The 22,631-nt window shown below is 34.0% G+C and overlaps 1 protein-coding gene across 1 annotated transcript; it reads right to left on the bottom strand.

Moving 5' to 3' along the window:
* Positions 1-16,258: 16,258 nt before the first annotated feature.
* On the bottom strand, positions 16,259-17,565 carry LOC140866574 (uncharacterized protein At4g22758-like). Its single transcript, XM_073271600.1, has 2 exons — positions 16,937-17,565; positions 16,259-16,592 (listed from the first exon to the last, which is right to left on the bottom strand). Exons 1-2 carry the CDS (start codon positions 17,166-17,168, stop codon positions 16,414-16,416), a joined length of 411 nt encoding a protein of 136 aa, XP_073127701.1. The 5' UTR covers positions 17,169-17,565; the 3' UTR covers positions 16,259-16,413.
* Positions 17,566-22,631: the final 5,066 nt, after the last annotated feature.

Genomic DNA, 22,631 nt, shown 5'->3' with positions numbered 1-22,631 from the left:
TCAATTTTAAAAATTTCGGAATCAAACAATTCGATCCGATGCCTCGTGATCTAATCAAAAACAATTTTCGATCGGATCAAACACAAGAATTTCAAAACTTCAAAATTTTTAAAAAATTAAAATTTTAATTTTCCGGGCTGCCCGGGACAATCCCGGGCAGCCCGTGCCCCAACCGGGGCTCGGGCTGGGCAGCGCACTGGGCAGTGATCCGATCGCTGCCCGTGTTTTGCCCGTCAAAATTTTGATTTTTTTTTAAAAATTTGTTTTGTTTAAAAAACGAGGCTTAAAAATTTTGTACAATCGATTAATTTAATCGTTTGATCTGAACAACCTGGCTCTGATACCACTGTAGTAAAACGGTGTTCAGATCAATTAGAATTGATACCCGGTGCAGCGAAAGTTTAAAAAATTTATTTTTAACGATTCCATATCTGGGTATCAAAACTTTTACGATTAAATTCATACAAGTAAAACAAATAATCACAATTAATGTTTTACCTTAAATCTCGAAACGAGATTATGGACTCCAACAGAATTTAATCTGCTCTTCTTGTATATCCCGGGAACCGATGGCGTCACGATCAATCACCGGAATAAGGTCCACGAACAAAAAACAGAAACCCTCTGATTTACTGCACTAGAAATCAATCAGAAGTTTTGCGTAGAGAATAAACAGATATGAACTGTTAATTCAGATTGTAATTTTTCATAAAATTCACAAGCCGAATTTTCTCCGAAATGGACAGAGGAATTTTCGAAAATCCTCTTGAAATAATTATGCAGTGTTCGAAAATTTGAAGACTGAATCACCCTTAATTTTCGAACCCACTACATGTATTTATAGATAATTTCTAGTTATAATTGTATCAGGATTCTAACTCCTTAAAGCCCACAATCCATAACTTCAGCCCAACAAGCCAAGCCCATTGTTATAGAAATTAATATAAAATTCATCGTGACTCCGATTGATAAACTGATTTCACCAATGTGCACAGAAACCATTTCTGCATCTTTTAGAGTCAAGATAATTTTTCTGAATCCGAATTCAGTGATTTCCAAAAATGTCCATCCCTATGTCATTTTAGGAAATCCCACTCCCTTTAGTTAAGAAGTCCAACTTCTCTTTCATTAAATTTAACTCTTTAAATTTAACTATCTCTACGGGGTTTTAGTAATCCATTACTTGTGTAACCCTCAATGGTTCAGGAATACAGCTAACCGTGGGCTCACAACTCCTTGTGACTCGGAACAACAATTTCCGACTTACCCATCGAATCATGGTAAGAGCTCCTAGCAACATCGCCCCATGATTCCTTAGGTATTATTGATAGTGCCTGCAAGAACCAGTAGATTTTGGTTAGAGTACAGTATGGTCCCTTCATCCATATATCCTGATCGAATCAACAACCATTGGTATATCGAGAGTCGTTCGAGATTCGATAACTATGCATTACATCTTGGAGATCAAATAGTGACATCGCATGTGTTACTAGGATAACCAATTAACCTAAAACACATCATGTTCTCTGGCCAGAGATTCGTCACACTAATATCTCCTCAGATCGCATAGGATATCCACACTCGCAAGTATGTGGTGAATCCTTGACAACAAATCATCGACTCCTATATGTGTCGTAATTGTACCCAATCCCGACACCTGATGACCCCAATAGAGTCGGTAAACGAGTCAAAGTACAGTACTAGCATATAGAGTCTCAATGATGTTTCAAGTAATAAGGACTAATGGTGTACAACCAAAACCGCAAACTTTATCCACTCGATAAGTGATAACCACTTGAAAAGTCCGAATAGGGTAGTTCGATCATTCATCATATGAATATCCATTTGCATGCTTTGAACATCTCTATGTTCCATACCAATGAAACGTGGTACTCGGCATCGCAAATGCTAGTCTCAATCTCGAGCGATCCTTATCCTTATTTGCGGACGGCTCAATTGACTAGGAACAGTTTAGAATATACAGTGACTATAAGATGTGTTTCATGATAGCCATCCCCATGTGCTACCACATCTTACATACACTATAATATATTCAAGGTCTTTATCAAAACAACAATATTATATCATAATATAACAATATGAAGAAAGATAAAGTCAATACCATTATAAAAGTGTAAATTATATTAAACAAAAGATTGTTTTACATAGAGTCATTAAAGCCCTTAGCCACAAGTTGGCTAACCGGGCACCCACTCTTTCAGGAGAAACATTGCCATTTATCATCTCTAGCAGTCTGGAAGCCGAACAAGAAGAACAACTTGTCAATGTTTTAAAGGACCACAAGACTGCTTTTGAGACCTCGGTTCTAAATCACTAATCTCGGATTAAACAACGATTATGCAAACAAGATCCAAGTATTAAAATCAAGGAATAAAAAAAAATTTAATAGGGCCTCGCTCGGTCGGTAAGATCTAACCGATCGAGTGAGCAACAATTGCAAAAGTCACTGCCCGAAGATCACCAGCCCCGCTCGATCGGTAAGATCTAACCGATCGAGCGGCCACCAAAATGCAAAATAGAAACTCAGCAAAATGACCTCTGCTCGATCGGTTAACTCTCACCGATCGAGCGGTGACAGTACTGAAGCAAAAGTCAGCAGAAAACTTGAAACTCAAGTCCAATACATTCAAAAATAATCATGCATTACAATCACAATATTTCCAAATGATACATGAAGTTCTAGAGTTGATCAACTGCTCATAAGGATAGAACATGCATCGGTTTTAGCTATTACAATCTGAGTAAAAAACATAACAAGTTCGAGTTCTAACATGCTTCAATCTTAAACTATATAAACATGCTGATTCAACTTCTAAACCGAGTCCCACTACTAACTCTCCCTCTTGATGCTAACCAGGTCTTCGCTGACTTGATTCTGCCCCACCTGTTGCCAAGCACACATACAAAACAAAGCAACAGTCGGATAACTCCGGTGAGAATGATATTCCCAGTAAAAGCAACATAACAAGTAATACATGTAAAATAACAACAACATGCTTTCAAGACAACATAATCAACCCAAAACGAATGATATGCATGTCTTTAAAATAGGGATATCAACTCTGATAAACAAGGGGTTGCTGCTCTGCTTTTGGGATCTCGAGGATAAGATCACGTAACAACTCACCGACTCTCCCAATCAAGGTGGTGTCACGTATCCCAATCCCCTAGACTTTGGTGTGACTATAAGGAGTATGCTGACACTAGGTGAACTTCTACACCTAGGCCACTCGCAGTATAGCCCCCAAACGTCTAAACAAAAAGGGTTGTTCTGCCCGCTGAAATCAAAGGTTTGGCTCAATATGAATGCATAAGAAACATAAAACATTAATCCACATAATAAAAGCTCATTCAACAACAAAATACAAGTTCCACATGCTAGAACAAGTATTGATGCAAGTATGTGATTTTAAGGGAAACTCGAGAACCAACTGTCTCGAGTATGCTATCCCGCTAACGATGACTTCTTGCCCCTTTCAATGCAATTAGCTCCAACTCTAGATAAGCTATAACAAAAGGTTATATCAAAATCTATGCAACCTAAACAACAACAACTGCTCAAGGTAATCTTTTTACCGTTCTTCGTCCAACTCTTCGACGATCAAATGCTACTAACACAGGGCTTGAAAAACTCCAAACGAATCTGTACGGAGGCAAAGAAGATCAACAACGACGATCAACTCACAAGCCAAGGTTCAACAACACAAAACGGTTCAAAATCTCTAAAACTCAAACCGGCGGCATAACAACTATAAACTGAACAAACCGAAAACACAAACAGCAGTACAAGGTTAAGACATCACCAATATATTTCCATGATACAGGAGCCAATATCTTGTTGGGAAATAACTTTTTACAAATGTTTAAAAAATACACATAATATAACGAGTTAAGACGACTTATGTTTACTACCATTTGTGAACTTAATATTATTGGTCAATGACTCAAGATGGCCTTTTATCGTCAAATGCCGATAATGTTCCGCAGCCAGCGTGGTGATAAAGGACAACTTTTTCACCCAAAGATGAAAGATTCTAGGATATTTGAAGAAACCATGTTAAAAATAACAAGAAAACAAAAATTCCAAATAGAGGACATTGATCTTCTCAAGGTAACTCTAACCCACAGGGATATAGAGTTGGAGAACAAGGTATCCCTTGAATATGTCAAAAAGAGGCTCAAAGAAAGTTATAATGAGCATCTTTTTGCATGGTGGGATAGAAATCAACTCAAAGCTAGCCTTACTTTAAAGGAATGCAAAGAATATGAGTTTGTTAGATATAAGCCTATCTCGATGAACGTAACAGATCAAAGGGATATGAGAATGATTATCAAGAAACATTTAGACATTGGCCTAATCAAAGAAGGAGTGTCACTATATAGAAGTCCATGTTTTCTTGTCAGAAATCATGGTGAAATAAAAAGTGGCAAACTCAGGTTAGTTATTAACTACCAAGAAATTAATAAAATCCTGGAGTTTGATGGGTACTTCATACTTAGTAGAGAACATCTAATTAGTTGTGTACGAAATGCTAGGGTGTTCTCAAAATTTGATTGTAAATCTGGATTTTACCAGATTCAGATGGAAGAATGCAGTAAGAAATTCACATCCTTCTCTACACCACAAGGACATTATATTTGGGAAGTTATGCCTATGTGATTGGCTAATGCGCCCCAAATATTTCAAAGAAAGATGGATAATCTGTTTAAAGATTATTTCAACTTCATGTTTGTTTATATTGATGAAATTCTTACAGCATCAAAAAACATAGATGAACATGTTAAACATTTAGAGACTTTCTCTAAAATTTGTAAACAAGAAGGACTAGTTTTATCCGAAAAGAAAGCAGTCATAGCAACAAGGAAAATTGAATTCCTTGGCATTGAGATTGATGAATATGGAATAATTCTACAACCCCATGTTGTGGAAAAGGTACAGAATTTTTCAGATAAACTCAAAGATGTAAAACAGCTCCAAAGTTTTTTCGGTGTAGTTAATTTTGCAGTAATGTTCATAAACAACCTAGCGATGTACAAGAAGGTGTTCAGTCCTTTATTAAAAAAGGATGCTAGGTTTATATGGACCGATGAACATACTAAAGGGGTAAACAACTAAAGGATATATGTAAGAAACTCCCGAAAATGGCTATACCCGTAGATGAAGATGATTTGGTGTTATTTACAGATGCCAGCGATGATTGGTGGGCTGCAGTCCTTACTAAGCTCACTCCAGATGGGGAGGTAACATGCAGATACTGTAGCGGCCTTTTTACAGAATCTGAGGGTATTTGATGACATATCAACGAAAAGGAATTTTACGCAGTTAAAAAGGTTTTTGAGAAATGGCCTTTATTTTTACTTGCTAAAAATTTACTTTAAAAGTTGATAATACTCAGGTATAAGCTTTCTTAAAAAATAAAATTGAATCTAAACCAAAGCAAGCTAGATTATTAAGATAGCAATCTTTATGTCAAAATGATATTTTTGATATTGTTATTATTAAATCACATGAAAATATTCTTGCAGATTTTTTAACAAGAGATAGAAGGCGGTGACGTGGATTCCATTATGAAAATGCAGAGGCATCTCAGGGAACACCTTGGGTTGCTTCAAACCGAGTTCAACCAGTTAGCCATTAATGCTGAAATGGCTGGCATGTTACAACAAGATGATCGGATCAAAGTATCTAATCGAATTACAGGATGTATGCAAGCTCAAACTTAACTATGGGCTGTTATTCAAGGGCCAATTGTAAGGGCTATGGAGAAACCATTGGTGTCTCATAAACAAGAAATGCTAAAACCATTGGTTTTATAGGAACAAGAAATACAGCCATCGGTTGTGAAACAAGATGTTGAGGATTCCAAAACTCAAGAAACAAGTGCTAATCTATCATCAACTTTTGATGATCTACATAGAGCAACAATTGATGAGGATAACTCATCAAGTTAACCCTCTGCCTCTGGGGTAAAAGAGGAAGAGATCAATCTTAGGCCCAACACAGACAATGACAAATCTAAGATTGATACTAACCCAGCTGTTATTTCTCTATTTCAGGTTTATCAACAAAAGTGGGAGAAATTAAGTACAAGAAGTAACATTAACCCAAACACTTGCAGGGTTGATGTTGCAGGGATATATCCAAGGGTTTGGCAAAAAATTATGTCAACCCTAAGGATGTAAAGCTATGGTATGAATTTGGGGCTCTAGCCTCAGTTTATACAACTTCACCAGGCTTCCAGGAGATATCGCAACTACCAAAATGGATTCAGGAAGCAGTCCAAAAAATATGGGCAAATAATAACCATTTGTCCAGAGGAGATGTGCTCGAGTTATACTTCTTTAGTGCAGCTCCAGAACCAACAGGGAAAGGATCACACGAGTCCTTTCATTTCAATTATATAAGGAGACCTGATATGAATAATCAAAGATTTATCAAGGATCCTATATCTGAAGAAATATCATTTGTGTCCACTTTCGGAGAGAATGAAATCTCAACTAGGAGGGCATGGGATATCTGGGTCTGTCTAACTGAGATGGACAAGGTCAAGTTTCCATTCAAATTTTATCAAAATTCGGTGAATGGATCATTCCTGTTAAATACAATGACAGGAAAAACTACGACTTTTGCGGAAGAACTCTTCGAAAAGAAGAGAAATTTTTTGTGGAACAACAAGCCACCGGGGAGTAAAGAAACTCGCCAAAAATTTTGCAATATGGCTCATATCGAGAGATGGTCAGAAAATATCTGCCCAGAATGTCCAAACCAAAAGGATCCAGAATTTGGAAAAACCTTCAAACCCCGAACGGATCGGAGGGATTTTTTCGAGACTAGCAAAGGTGGACAAGGACCATTGAAGACACGCTTTCACAGGGGCCCACTTCAAAAGCAATAGATGTCCCGACAAAATTAAAGATGGAATGTGAGGATAATAAAGCCAAAAGAAAGTGGCAGACATGTGACTCCTCAACGAGTAAAAGATGTCATCAATAATAACATAAATAATTCAAGAAAGCTGCAATAAATAATGACATAAATAATTCAAGACAGCTGTAAGATTCCCGAAAGTTTCTCGTTGAAACGAGTGGAACTTCAGCTATAAATATAGGCAGTTGAGGAAGCTGAAGACATCGATCATTTCCTTCAGTTTTTTTACAAATAAAATCATTGTAATATTTCTCTTTCTACGTTTGTATTAAGTTTTTGTAATTTCATGTATTTCAAGAACAAGGCTACGATGAGTAAACTAGTTATCTCCTCCTCTTCAGAGGAGGTTGATTTATGTAATAATATGTTGTCTGAATAAATTTCCGAAGCTCTTCCCTATCATGTTATTTTCATTTAAAAATTAAGCTTTTACTATACGCCTTAAGGTAGGAAACGAAATAAGGTTGTGCTAGTTGCTGCTGAAGGAGTCTGTGTCAGGAACCATCGGTTGCGATCGCGTGGTTCGGTTGCGAGGAGAAACCTGTAAAATCCGGTGGACATAACCCGGCAACAGTGTGGTCAAAGATGTAATTTGCTTTAATTTACTTACGGAAGAATTATGGGCTAAAGCTTTTTATTAATAAATTGGGAAATAAAAAGCAGAATAGGTAATATTTAGTTTCAAGGACATATTCGAGAAACTTTTTAATTAATAAGGGATATTTTTAGGATACGAAAAATAAAAGGGATATAATTGGGTCGATAATGAAACTATAAGGATATATTTAAGAATTATCACTGAAAAAGTGCATGCCTTTTTCGATTTTCTGATGTTATTTCAATATTTTTTGGGTGGTTACGATCATTTTTTTGGATCAAAGTTATACCACATGGTGAAACATGTCCCTGCATGAAAATAACTTTAAATTTCAAATTAAATTTCATTTTAGTAGATTCATTCATTTCATCTACAAAACCATCTGCATTTATATTCTTTTGTTTTTCTGAAAAGAGAGTTCATATAATTTTTTATTGTTGAATTGTGATTTATTGTGATATTATCACAAGTTTGTTGTTTTTGTTGTATCTTGAGAGAAATTTGCCAAATTCCATCAGCACCAAGAGCGAGGAAAAAACTTCTTAAGGTATATCGTGTTCAACACGAGCCTCAACATTCCAATAAGTTTTTGTTTTGTTATCATCAAAGAAATTCTAATACCACATATATATAACTACAAGCTTAAGAAGTTTTATATTTGAAGTTGACTACTACATCAACAACCAATGTTTCTGCGATGCATGGGGAGAAACCGGAAAAGTTCATTGGCACAGACTTCAAACTTTGGCAGCAAAAAATGCTTTTCTATCTCAAAAACTTGAGTTTGGCAAGGTTCCTTAAGGAAGATCCACCAAGTATTTCTGAATACGAGGTCAATCCCCGTAGGAGGGCAGTGATTGATGCATGGAATCAAAGCGACTTCCTATGCAAAAACTACATACTCAGTGGACTTGACCATGCATTGTACAATGTGTATTGTCAAGTCAAAACAACAAAGGCACTTTGGGAGATACTTGAAAATAAGTACAAAACGGAGGAAGCTGGTCTTAAAAGTTCATCGTATGACATTTTCTGGATTTCAAGATGGTAGACTCCAAATTCGTAGTGAGTCAAGTGTAGGAAATGCAAGTACTACTGCATGAAATTCATTCGGAGGGGATGAGTCTAAGTGAGTCCTTCCAAGTTATTGCGCTAATTGAGAAAGTCCCTCCATTGTGGAGGGACTTCAAGAACTATCTGAAGCACAAAATAAATGAGATGGGGATGGAGGATTTAATTTTGAGATTAAAGATAGAAGAGGACAATCGAAACACCGAGAAAAGCCACAACATGTTAGCAGCAAAAGTGAATATTTTTAAGTCAAGTAACAATAGGGGAAAGAAAAGGAAGCTCATGGCTCGGAAAAAAATATCATTCAAACCAAAATAAGAAGTTTCAAGAAAGTTGTTACAATTGAGGAAAACCAAATCATAAATCAAAAGATTGCAGACTTCCAAAGAAAGGAAAATAACAAGCCAATGCGGCTCAAGAAAGGTCAGTACCATTTGATATATCTGATTTGGATTTAACCGCAATTGTGTTTGAAACGAGTATGGTAGACAACCCCAATGAGTGATGGGTTGATACGGGTACTACCCGCCACATATGCTCCGATAAGAAGATGTTTTCCACATACACTCCAACTTATGGGAGAAATTTTTTTATTAAAAATCTGCCACATCGGACATTGTGGGGTAGGAAAAGTCGTCTTGAAGATGACGTCTGGAATAGAGGTGACTCTCGTTGAAGTGCTACACATTCCTAAAATAAGGAAAAATTTGGTGTCGGGTCATCACTGGTGAAACATGGGTTTATGCTGGTATTTGAATCGAATAAGTTTGTACTAACCAAGAATGTCATTTTGTTGGAAAGGGGTATCTCGATGAGAGCTTATTCAAGTTGAATGTAATCGCGGTTCGTCGCAAGATTGATGGCAATAAAGTTGATAATTCTATTTACTTGGTTGAGTGTTTTGATTTATGAAATGTTCGTTTAGGACAAGTGAATTATAACACACTGCGATGACTAATGAATCTGGAATTATTGCCTTAATATATTGTTAAACCAACACATAAATGTGAGATATGTGTTAAAGCAAAAATGACTAAGCCGTCATTTCATTTAGTTCAAAGATGTCAACTCCTTTACAGTTAATTCACACAGACTCATGTGACTTAAAATTCGTACAAACTAGAGGAGGTAAAAAGTACTTTGTGACGTTTATAGACGATTGCACGAGATATTGTTATGTATATCTTTTAAGAAGTAAAGATAAGGCACTCGAAGCATTCAAAACTTATAAAATTGAAGTTGAAAATCAACTAGAAAAACAAATAAAGAATGTGCGCAGTGATAGAGGTGGCGAGTACGGAGCACCATTTTATGAATTTTGTTCTTCATCCGACATTATTCATCAAACTACCGCACCATAATCACCTCAATCAAACGAAATTGCCAAATGAAAAAATCGAACTTTGAAGGAAATGATGAGAGCATTGTTAATAAGTTTGGGTTTACCCCAAAAATTGGGGGGTGGGGGTGGGGGTGGGGGGAGCGATCCTTTTAGCTAATCACATTTTGAATAAGCTGCCACACAAGAAAAATGATAAAACGTCGTATGAATTATGGAAAGGTCACAAACCTTCCTACAAATACATCAAAGTGTGAAGGTGCTTGGTAAAAGTTGAAATCCCTAAGCCAAAGCAAGTTAAGATTGGCCCAAAGACAGTTGACTGCATATTCATAGGATATGCCCTTAACAATAATGCTTACAGATTTATTGTACATGAATCTGAAATTTCTGGACTGACCAACGGGGTGACTATTGAGTTCAGAAATGCAGTGTTCTTTGAAAACATATTTCCTAACAAAAGGAGTAATCAGGCGACTGATATTCAAAGAAATGTATAAATGTCAAATGAAGGCTCTTCTCAAGGAGACGAACCAAACACGAATAGAGGCCTAATTGAATTGGCAAGTCAAAACATCTCTCCAAGAGAAGGTTCAGCTAAATATGATGTTATTTCTAATAAAAGAACTAAAGATATGATGAACGAAGGTTCTGCACCAAGTGAAGAACCTAGAAGGAGCAAAAGATATAGAAATAAAAAGTCATTTGGTCCAGATTTTCTCACCTACATACTAGAAAATGAACCAAATACTTTTCTAGATGCATTGTCTAGCCCTAAAGTTCCATACTGGAAAGAATCCATTAATATAGAAATTGATTCCATTATGCAAATCACACTTGGGAATAGGTGGCTAAAGGATAAAGACAAAAGGAAGGCCTTGACTTTTTTGATACTTATTCACCAGTCTCAAGAATAACTTCCATTCGTTTTCTCATTGCTATAGCATCATTTCATAACCTTGAGATACACCAAATGGATGTCAATGTAGCATTCTTGAATGGTGAGTTAGAAGAAGAGATCTATATAGATCAACCCAAAAGTTTTGTTTTTCGGGGTCAAGAAAAAAAGGTGTGTCGACTTGTTAAATCCTTATATAGATTGAATCAAGAGCTTAAAAAATGACATGAAAATTTTCACACCATAATGCTATCAATTGGGTTTAAAATAAACGAGTATGAAAAATGTGTCTACATTAAAGGTACAAGAGAATCTTATGTTATCGTATGTCTATATGTTGATGATATGCTTGTAATGGGGAGTAATCACGATGTGATGAAAGCAGCAATGAAAATGTTGACGAAACATTTGATATAAAAGATATGGGCATTGCCAATGGAATACTAGGGATTAAAATATCTAGGACTCCTGAGGCGATAGTCCTGTCTCAGTCTCAGTCTCATTATTCTGAGACTGTCTTAAAAAGGTTTAATGTATATGATTGTTCTCCTATAAAGACGTCTCTTGATATGATCGTACACTTGAGTAAAATCATGGGGAATCAGTTTTTCAATTGAAATACTCCAGAATTATTAGAAGCCTTATGTGCATCACGAACTGTACACGGTTTGATATCGCTTGTGCGGTAAATAAATTGAGCCGATTACGAGTAAGTCAAATGATGTTCATTGGAAAGCTTTAACATGGGTGCTTAGATATCTAAGACACACTCTAGAGTATGGATTTCATTACACAAGATATCCTGCGGTACTTGAATGATACAGCGATGCGAATTGAATTTCCGATACGAAAGACTCTAAATCCACAAGTGGCTATGTTTTTAGTATTGGTGGTGGTACAGTCTCTTGGAGATCGTCAAAAAAAACTTGCATCACTAGATCCATAATGAAATCTGAATTCATAGCACTTGATAAAGCTGCAGAAGAAGCAGAATGGCTTAGAAATGTTCTGGAGGATACTCCCTGTTGGTCAAACTTAGTGCCTGCAATTATGATACACTATCACAACCAATCGACAATTGCAGGGGCGCATAATATTATGTATAATGGTAAGTCTTGACATATTCCTCGAAGACACAATACCGTACAACAATTGATCTCAAATTGAGTTATCACAATTGATTGCATCAAATCAAAAGATGACTTAGCGGATCCGTTTACAAAAGCACTGAATAGAGATCAAGTATGCAACTTGTAAAGATGAATGAGCTTAAAGTCTACAAAATAAAGCTCTCATAGTGGTAACCCAACCTTTTTTATTGGAGATCCCAAAATCTTGGTTCAATGAGACAAATAAATTATGAGAACTTGAGTAAACACTCAAGATTTTTTTCCAACTCATTCCTAGGACGAAGAGTGTTGCAGTCTGCCAACATAGTGAGGTTAAGTTTTAACTTTTAATGGTTCTTTGCCTGAAAACGGCAGAGTATATTAGGATACTCTCATGAGGAGACCTTCTATGTAAGTGTGAGGATGGGCCGCCTTGGTGAAACACTTACGAAGCCAAGATGTGTTCCATAGCCAAAATAGACACAACCAAAAAACAAATAGAATTGAAGAAAAATCATTGTGTAGGTACTATTGTCTGGGTTTACACAAAACGTCAAGAATTTCAAGACATCATGTTCACTTTGTGTCCTAGTAAATCCGATAGTGTTCTACTACGAAAGGTTCAAAGTCATAAGCTACCTCTCCTGATGCACTGAATTTTTGTGTGAACTCTCTTTGACATCATGTGTATTCATGAATTAATTTCACTTATGTGAGAGATTGTTGAAAATTTTATTTGTGTTTAATGAATTAAAATTAAGCAATTTGAAGCTCGAAAAAAGGAATAGAAAAGAAAAGAAAAGAAAAAGAAAAAAACCAAACAAAAATTGGAAAATATAGGTGTAGGGGCGCCAAAAATTGCTCCCCTGCAATGGCCCTGCTGCCTGGGCATTTTCCCAGGCGAGCAGAGGGCGCCTAGGCGCCTGTGACACTTTCATGAAAAAGTGCATGCATTTTTCGGTTTTTCTAATGTTATTTCATTCCTTGGGTAGTTATGATCAGTTTTTTGGATCAAAGTTATACCACATGAGGAAACAACATGCCCCTGCATGAAAGTAACATTAAATATAAGATTAAATTTCATTTTAGTATATTCATTCAATTTCATCTACAAAATCATCTACATTCATATTCTTCTGTTTTTCTGAAAAGAGAGTTCATATCATATTTGGTTGTTAACTTGTGATTTATTGTGTTATTATCACAAGTTTGTTGTTGTATATTGTGAGTAGTTTCAAAATTCCGTCATTACCATTAGCGAGGCAAAAACTTCTTAAGGATATCGTGTTCAACACAAGACTCAACATTTTCAATTTGTTTCTGATTTTTGTCATATACAAAACAGTCCCTACACCACAGATATATATATATATATATATATATATATATATATATATATATATATACATTTATAACATGAGAGATGACAATAAGTTGACTTTTTATAACCCTAAATCTAATCTTTAATCAGGTCAATTCAAACTCAAAGTTACACCTATTCAACCTACATCCAAAATTTAATAGAAATAATGCTAAAGATATAATAAATACATCTTACATCGATATTTATAATAATTATATTGTAATATTTTGCTATTATATGTGAGATTTTGTATTGAATTTATCATGAGATTTTGATAAATGGAATTTTGGTGTTAAATTTTTCGTGTCGTAAGAATTATCATACAAATCTCGTTATAAATGCAATACGTACGATTCAGTTTAATATAATGGGTCCGTTGAACTAGAGAGAGAGAAAATAACGAATTTTCGGTATATCGAAGTTATCGTACCGAAAAAGTACTGAATTTTTGGTATACCGAAGATTTCGATGCAGTATGGTACGATAATGATATGAAATTTGTAAATTTTAGTATATGCCGACATACCGAAGTAATATATAAAATTTTTAAAATATATAATATTTTTAAACAATAAATTTATAAAAAATATATATATGATTTTTTTGGTATAAAACAGTATATATATACCGATATCATACCAAAATCTCGATATATCTGTAAAATTTTGGTATAATCGGTATGCTAGTTATATATACCGAAAATTACAGAAATTTTGTACTGTATGAATATAAAATTTTCTTACACCATAATTTTTGATACAGTATAAAGTTTTTGTTACGACAGGGTATACGGTATACCACCCCCTATGTTGAACCATAAAAAAGTTTATATTTGCAATATCTTTTAGCATTCTTTGTCAACTAGTGTATTTATAATAAAAATTGTATTAAAAATTCGAATTTAAAGTATTTCTGATCATAGATGTGCATGATAATTTAACCATGTGGTAATTATTTACACATTTGAATATTTTAAATAAATACATACAACGAAACAAAAAAACATACATAGGCGTGAGCGGCTCTACATATGGGCAATGGGGGCAGCTGCCCCCCTTGAATTTTTTTAAATAAAATTACTTATATATTTATAGTTTAAAAATTGTAATTATGAACATAAATTAGGAATTAAATACGGAAATACAAAAGAGGATCAAAAATTTAAGTTAATCTGCATCGTTTAATATGTGAAAAGTGACCCAAAAATTTGTGGCTCATAGTCTTTAAAAAATTGTAGCGCAATCACTATGTTTTTAAACCTAAACACAAATGGGTTTTAAGTTTTTTAAACAAGCTATAAACAAATTTTTTGAAGAAGAATTGTTAGCTTACAAGCTTTTGAGTTTGACTTTTAATTTATGAGTCACAACAACTGCAGTGAAAAAAAAATTTTTTTGCTGAGAAAATTATTATGAAGATATTAGTTTGTCGAATGAAATTATTATTAATTATTTTGAAAAAATATCAAGTCGTAGGGATAAATTGTAAGTGAAATTTTAAATCTAAAAATATTATTTAAATGAGAGTACTATATTTAACTTTTGTTTTGTGATTATTATATATGTGTTGTGTGTGTAATCTTTTATTCTGTATGGCTGTCCTCCCTCAATAAAATTTCTAGATCCGCCCCTACGTGAAACGAGGCATGCTCCACACAAAAGCATCGAAGTTGTGCTAAAAGTGTCTCTAGAGACTTTGGCACTGGTCGATGCACAGGCCGCATTCAAAGGTCGCGAAAAAGACGATTGATTCATGGTACACCCTCTTAAGTACGGCTAACATTCGATACGTAAGATTCAATAAAATAAAATGCGAGCATTTTATTATTAACTTTAAACGATTAAAATTTGAACAATGCCCTCCAAAGCTTGAAAGAAGCATTACTGTAATCTTAGGCCCCGTTTGGATTTGGTAGACATTTTTTAAAAAAATGCTTTTTTAAGCTATAATTTTTGGCTTTTGAAAAAACTCTAATTTTGACTTTAAAAAGTGCTTATTTAAGCACTTTTTTGGTCAACCAAACAATTTATTAAATGAAAAGCACTTAAAAAAGTGTTTTTTTGGTCTGGCTTTTGAAACCAAACGGGGCCTTATTATCTTTGTAACTCTAATAAAAAAAAGTAATCCGATTGTGACAATTATTGTGTTAGGAGTTTCAATCAAGGGTTGATTAGATTAGGTTTGTGCAAATGATTGTATAAATTAAATTCTTCTAAAAACAGAAGAATAAGAGACGTAAAAGTTTTAAACTCGAAGTTCAATAAAAAATCTTGCCTCTTTTACTCTTATTTCCAGTTTACTTTCTTTCCGTCTACCTAAACTATCAAGTTCAAGTTCAATTTCAATTTCTTTTAGTCTACCTAAACTATCAAGTTATCAAATTCAATTTAGTGTGTGAGATGTTTTCCGTCCCACCAGATCAGTTCTCACAAGTAAATTTTGTGCAAAATTTTGACAATTGTACTGGTAACTAGCTTAATTGTAAACTAGATTAATTGTAAGACAAGTTTCTTAAAATATTTGTAAGTGGTGTATTCACCTCTTCCTTTACACATTCTCCGATCCTAACACACAATTATGATCTCATTAAATCCAAATATGATTTATTTGTCATATCATTGCACTTTAATTTTATACAATTCTCACTTTTATACGTACTTCTCCTAAATATATATTTTTTTAAAAATGTGCTTTTGATCTTGTAAATTGATCTCTCCTAGTGATTTTGGTATCTTGTTATGTAATTTTAGTCATTCTTCCATGAAACTGCTTGATGTCGATAGGTATCGTTGACATGTCAGATACCAAAGTCTCCCCCAAGAAATTAAAAAGAAAACAGAGAATGTCTGAAATTTTGATGGCTCAACAAAGGTAAACTAGAGAGAACAGAGAAACTTAGCACAAAGGAATAAGATCCAAACACAAACCAAATGACGAGCAAGTCTAGTTTATTCAGGCGAAGAAACAGATGTAGTCTCACATAACGACAAAGCAAACTTACTAAAGATCAGTAAAACATAACCAAAACAACACCAGAATCCTTAACAAAGACACAAGTGTTTCCCACTTGCTTGACTCGATTTACTTTAATGAGAAGAAATCTTAGGATTGAGAGATTTATTGAACCATGTCCTCCAACTTCCAGCAGCTTTCCGAGTCATCGGAGAAGACTTCTCCCCACCAATGGCAGTCGTGGTTTCCGGCTTCTTGCACAGCACGAAATTGCGTACACCAAGCGAACCGATCATCTCCCAGGAATTTAGAGCTACAAGCAGAAGACAAATTTCAATGAATACTCATGGTCATCAAAATCCCATCACCACACTCAACAAAATTTACTCAACAAATCCAAAAAAAAAAAAAACAACTTAAAGTTTGTATTAACACATGGGGTTTTATCAATTCGACAATAAACCGATATCATATAACAATCAGTCAATCAAACAGACTAAGTGAAGAATCACACAATCGAGAAACAGAGCATATAAATTCGAAATCTTTTCAGCAAACAGCTAAAGGGTGATCCATGATTGACACATTACGTTAGATATTTCACAACAAAACGTGATAATATAACGAAGAAACAAACATGAACACAAAAATTACTACCTTCAGTTCCAGCAATAGGGCAGTAAAGTATGAAATTATTGAAGTTGGATCCAAGAACAGGGAGTCTGCCTTCACGAGCATACGATTTCAGCACAGTATCCATAACATCAGCAACAAGATCCTCCTCATTCACCACAAATCGAATGGGGCCAGAGCTCCCGTGCACCGTGACGCTAATCAAGAACCTGTTTCCCTTCAAGGGCTGGTTCTTCTTAGGCTTACAAATCAACATTCTTTATTACAAAATTCTTTCCGACAATATTTTATAAGACCTGAGAAAAAAGGAACCAAAATAAAAAGGGCCGCAAAGATGGAATCGAGATTGGGACACAATAAATTCGCGTTCTTGATTCAGGGGTCGAGGCCGAGGCAGCGGTAGTACCAGCCTTCCATGCACGATCCGAAGCAGAAGAGATTGGCGGCGGAAATCAAAGCCCCTCTTCTTGAGGAAGCGGGGTTGATCATCAATTGTGCGCTCGAGATTTCCACCATTCACAACGGGGAATTGGGATTACGAAAAGGTATAAAGAACAAAGGAATTTCGGGGAAGAAAAATGGGGAAATCGAATTACGATGGAAGCAGATGGCCGTCGGTATATATTGCCGATCGATCACAATGTAGAACTCCTGTTATGGTTAGGGTTGGAATGTGTTTCCTTTTATAATTCAAATTCATCCGTATTATCATAATAATAATAATAATAATAATAATAATAATACAAATTCATCATGACTATTATTCTTTTAAAAAAAATTCTTTTTATCAAATTCCCCATAAAGAAAAAGATAAAATTTTGTATTATTTTACCGAATTAATAATAATAAATTATTGAAAACTTTTTTTTTATTTGAACGGTTTATTAAATCCTTATGTGTGTGTTATAAATTGTAATTGGATATATATATATATATATATATATATATATAATCTCTTTACGATTTCTATTATTTATGTTGCAAAATTTCGATTTTAGTATTTTAAGATTACACTTAGATGTAAGGATTTCAAATCCACTCTTTTCAGTTTTCATGTTTATATAGTATTTCATGTTAATTAGAATGGATTCCAAGTCCACCCAATAATTATGTCATTTGAAATTCATTATACTTCTATATAACTAATGTGTAAATTAGTAATATGTGGATTTATGATTTGATATATTGTTTCAATATTAACGATAAAATACAATCAAAATCTATAGATTAAACATTCCATTCAAACGATTGTTAACTTCAAAAAATAAATCAAATTTTAAATACATACCTTATTTATTTGCACATTAATTATATATATAAAATAAAATGAAGTTCAATGAAACCAGTATTGACTATTGAATGAAATCTATCCTAATTAATATGAAGTACTAAACAAATTAAAAAATGAGTGGATTTACAGTTTATCATCTTAATTACTTTTCTAAACAATAAAAATACATTTGAAATCCATGAATTTACAATCTTTCCATCCAAGCATAATCTAAATACTTCTTTGTTAATTTGTTTTTTTCAAAGTACGTGCTCACGTGCATAGGGTCATAATAGGATCCCTAAAAAAAATTTGTCAAAAATTGAAAAATATAATATTAAGACCTATTTTTGATAACATAAAAAACTGAAATGGTAAACTTGCAAATTTTGCTAATTTATATATTAATCCATGACTAACGTTATGGTTACATTATATAATGCACAACGTTGCATTTTACATGCAGCGTCAGATTTAATTATCAATACCACATATTCTTAAATAAAAATATCAATTCTACGCGGTATTTGGGGCAATTATTATTAAGTCCTTTTGATGTTATTTATTTTTTAGTAAATTAGATCCTATCTGTACAAGCATTACCTCAAATAACATCTAAAAGTGAAGATTTATCAATACATATGAGGTACACTATATTTTCAGTAGACCCCATATATATTGATAAATTTTATATAGTTGACCCCAAATAAATTGATAAATTTCCACTCTTGTACAGATATGATGAAATTTTCCCTTTTCTTTTGACCAAATTAAACCTTTTATTTTTATATATATGACAAGATTAAGTTAATATTTAAGTACTATTGAAAAGTGGTTGGTAGGATGATTTGGTATTTTCTGTAAACCACAGGGGTGATTATGAATTTTAACCCTTAAAATCAGTGATCAATTGAAGTCAGGATGAAATTAAGAATTTGAGAATTGTGGGGATGATTTTGAAATTAAAGGATTCTCATTATTTTATTTATTTTATGATTTGGTTCTTTTGTGCGCTCCTTTAGGTGTCTTTAGAATCATGGACTCATGGTACAAGGATAATTATGTATGAAGAAATCATAGAATAATTCTTTTAAAAAATAAAAATCATAGAATAATAAATTCAGGCTGCGTTTACTTACCTTGATAAATGAAGGATAGCACAATTAATACCAACTAATCCTATGTTTACTTGAAAAATTGAAAATGGTTAGAAATCTCTAGGCCCGTTAATAATAGGATAAAGAGATGATTTTTAGTCCTAAATTTTTAATGGGATTATAAATATTATGAGATGAAAGAAGGAACAAAAATCAATAATGCTCTACTCTTTATCTTCCACCTTCTTTGCCGACTTCTTCCCCTTTCTTTCACCCACTTCGTCAATTCTCAATCTCTCTGATTCTTCCCCTCCGATTTTTCCTCTACTTTTCCCGCTTCTTCAATTCTTAATATCCCGCTTCTTCCCTCCAATTTGCCGCCTAATTTACCCTAATTTATAGAATATATTTCATCTCCAAGGTCAGATGGTGCCTACATTTTCCACTACGAAATTTTTAATCAACCAAAGCTCGCAAGGTATGATTGTTCTAAATGAAATTCTCTTCTTGTGTCTTCATGCGTAAAGTATTTGATTTTTTTTTGTTTCTTTTTGTACTTTCTTCCCCAGCTTTCGTGAGTATTTTTATTTTTTCTTTTTCTTTTTTACTTTCTTGCTTATTTTTTGACTTTCGTTCTTTTTTATTTGATATATAAATTATTGTTATAAATTTATTTATTTTTGGGGTAATATCGTTTATTATGGGTGTGCTTCAATAGATGGATAACAAAGAGCTATTGTCTTTGATCGTCATGACACTATAAGAAATTATCTCCAACTGCATTATATTTTTTAATGCTGCCATTGCTGCTCATAAAGAACTTACTCGACGACGCAATCATAGAATCATTAGAAGGATTGTGAGATATAATATCGTAGATAGATTACCTAGACAAATCTCACATCTTCGGAGGATTGTTGATATTGGAGATGTTGAATGTGTAAACAATTTGAGAATGAGTAGGAATGCTTTTGCTCGTCTTTGTTATTTGGTAGAGCATGTGGGGGGTTTGACCGATTCTAAATACGTTAGTGTACAAGAAAAGATGGCTATTTTTTTAGCAATTCTAGGAAATCACAAAAAGAATCGTATTATTGGACATGACTATTTGCGCAGTGGGAACACCGTTAGTAAAAATTTTCATGATGTATTATCATCTATACTTAAGTTGCATCACATCCTTCTTGCCGAACCAGTGCCCGTAGCAATTGACAGTACCAATGAAAGGTGGAAATATTTTAAGGTACTACTTCATTGATAAAATTATTCAGTAAATTTTTTTAAGGTATATCAGAAATTATGCTATTTAAAATTAACCAACCTCTTAATTGTTTTAGGGTTGTCTTGGTGCGTTAGATGGGACACACATCAACGTTCATTTATGCCAAAGTGAAAAGGCTAGGTATAGAACAAGAAAAGGTCTTACGACTGTTAACGTGTTAGGTGTTTGCGATCGTGACATGAAATTTGTGTATGTTTTGCCGGGATGGGAAGGTTCAGCCGCTGATTCTAGGGTATTGCGTGACGCATTAACCAGGCCAAATGGGTTGAAGGTTCCGAGAGGTATTTCATTAACTAATACAAACTGCTCTTACATTATTTAAATTCAATTTTTCTCATTCAAATTTATTGATCATATCTTTACACATGATAACAGGTTGTTATTACTTATGCGACAATGGTTATGCCAATGCAAAGGGTTTTTTAACACCATATAAGAAAGTCCGCTATCATTTGAAATTTTGGGGAAGTGGAGCATAATCATCACAGAACTATAAAGAATATTTTAACATGAAGCATTCCTCTGCACGTAATGTAATCGAAAGGACATTTGGGTTACTAAAGAAACGGTGGGCAATACTAAGAAGTCCTTCTTTTTACAGTATTAAGGTCCAAAATAGGATGATTTTGGCATGTGCTTTGCTACATAATTTCATACGTTCAGAAATGCCTATGGATCCCCTTGAGGATTTATTGGAAGAAGAGACCATAAATAGTGATGATGATGAACCCAATGGTTATATCAATAACGTAGAGTCCTCGTCGCAGTGGAAAAGTTGGAGAGATAATTTAGCTACATCAATGTACCATGAGTGGAGGAGTGTACATTAAATTTTTTTTTTCATTGGCATTGGATTCGTTTTCTTTGCATTTTATGATATTCACGTGACATTAGTATTTTATGTTATATTATTATTTTTAATAATTGTGTAACTAATTAGATTCTTGTTACTATTTTATTTCTACAACATATTTTTTATGTCAATTCTTATAGGTATGCAAGGTTTAAGTAGTGCTTGTGAAGAAATGAAGGGTAAAAAGAATGAAAAAAGTAGGAGAATATGGAGTCTAAAAGAGGAGGAGGCACTTCTTTCAGCATTAAAAGATCTTGCACATAAAGGATGGAAAAGTGACAATGGATTTCGTAGTTGTTATTTGATTGTGCTTGAGGATTCAATGAAAAAAGCTTTTCCGGAGACAGATATACGTGGCACGCCGCATATCAACTCCAAAATTCATGTTTGGAAAAAGAATTATGGCACTTTGTTCACTATACTTTCCACTAGCGGCATAGGTTGGAATGAGACTGATAAGATGATAGATGCACCAGATGATGATTGGGAGGAAATTGTGAAGGTTTAAGTTATAATTATGTATGATAATTTATGTTATGCATATCATGTTTCTAATTCTTGACTTTTTGTAGAATGATCCAAATGCACGATGTATGAGGAATAAGTCATGGCCATATTATGATGACTGGTGTGAGATATTTGAAAAAGATCATGCAAACGGTCACAATGCTGAAGGATTCATTGATGCAGTGCAGAATATTTTCGATCAAACTCGACCAAACAATGAGAAGGATGATATAGAGCTTGAAGATATTTTGTGTTCAGATTTTGAAGATATCAAGTCAAACTCGTCAATCAAGCATATTGGTGGGTCTTTTGAGAAGAAAAATTCAAAAAAGAGGAAAACTGTTGACAACAGTGAAAATCTAATTGAGGTAATGAAGCAGTTTGCTGACAAGACAGATTCTAGACTTGGGGAAATTACTAAATGTCTTACTGCTGCATTTGATGTTACCACTGCTACTAATGACGTTTTTGATGCATTGGATGGTTTTGCATGGTTGACAATAGAGGCCAAGGTTTTAGTGGCAAAAAATTGGTGAACAATCCACAAGAGTTGAAACTTTTCTTCAAGCTTCCTGATGATGCAAAGGCCATTTTGGTTAAGATGATGTTGTCATGAAAGAATGGTGAAACAACATCCGTTCTAATAATTTTAGATATATTATTTTGCATATTTCTTTAAAACTTTTTGATGTTGTTTTTTATTGTTGGTT

Source organism: Henckelia pumila, chromosome 4, assembly GCF_033568475.1.
Source record: "Henckelia pumila isolate YLH828 chromosome 4, ASM3356847v2, whole genome shotgun sequence".
In the NCBI taxonomy this organism is placed as follows: domain Eukaryota; kingdom Viridiplantae; phylum Streptophyta; class Magnoliopsida; order Lamiales; family Gesneriaceae; genus Henckelia; species Henckelia pumila.
This window is presented reverse-complemented; position numbering and strand designations above follow the sequence as displayed.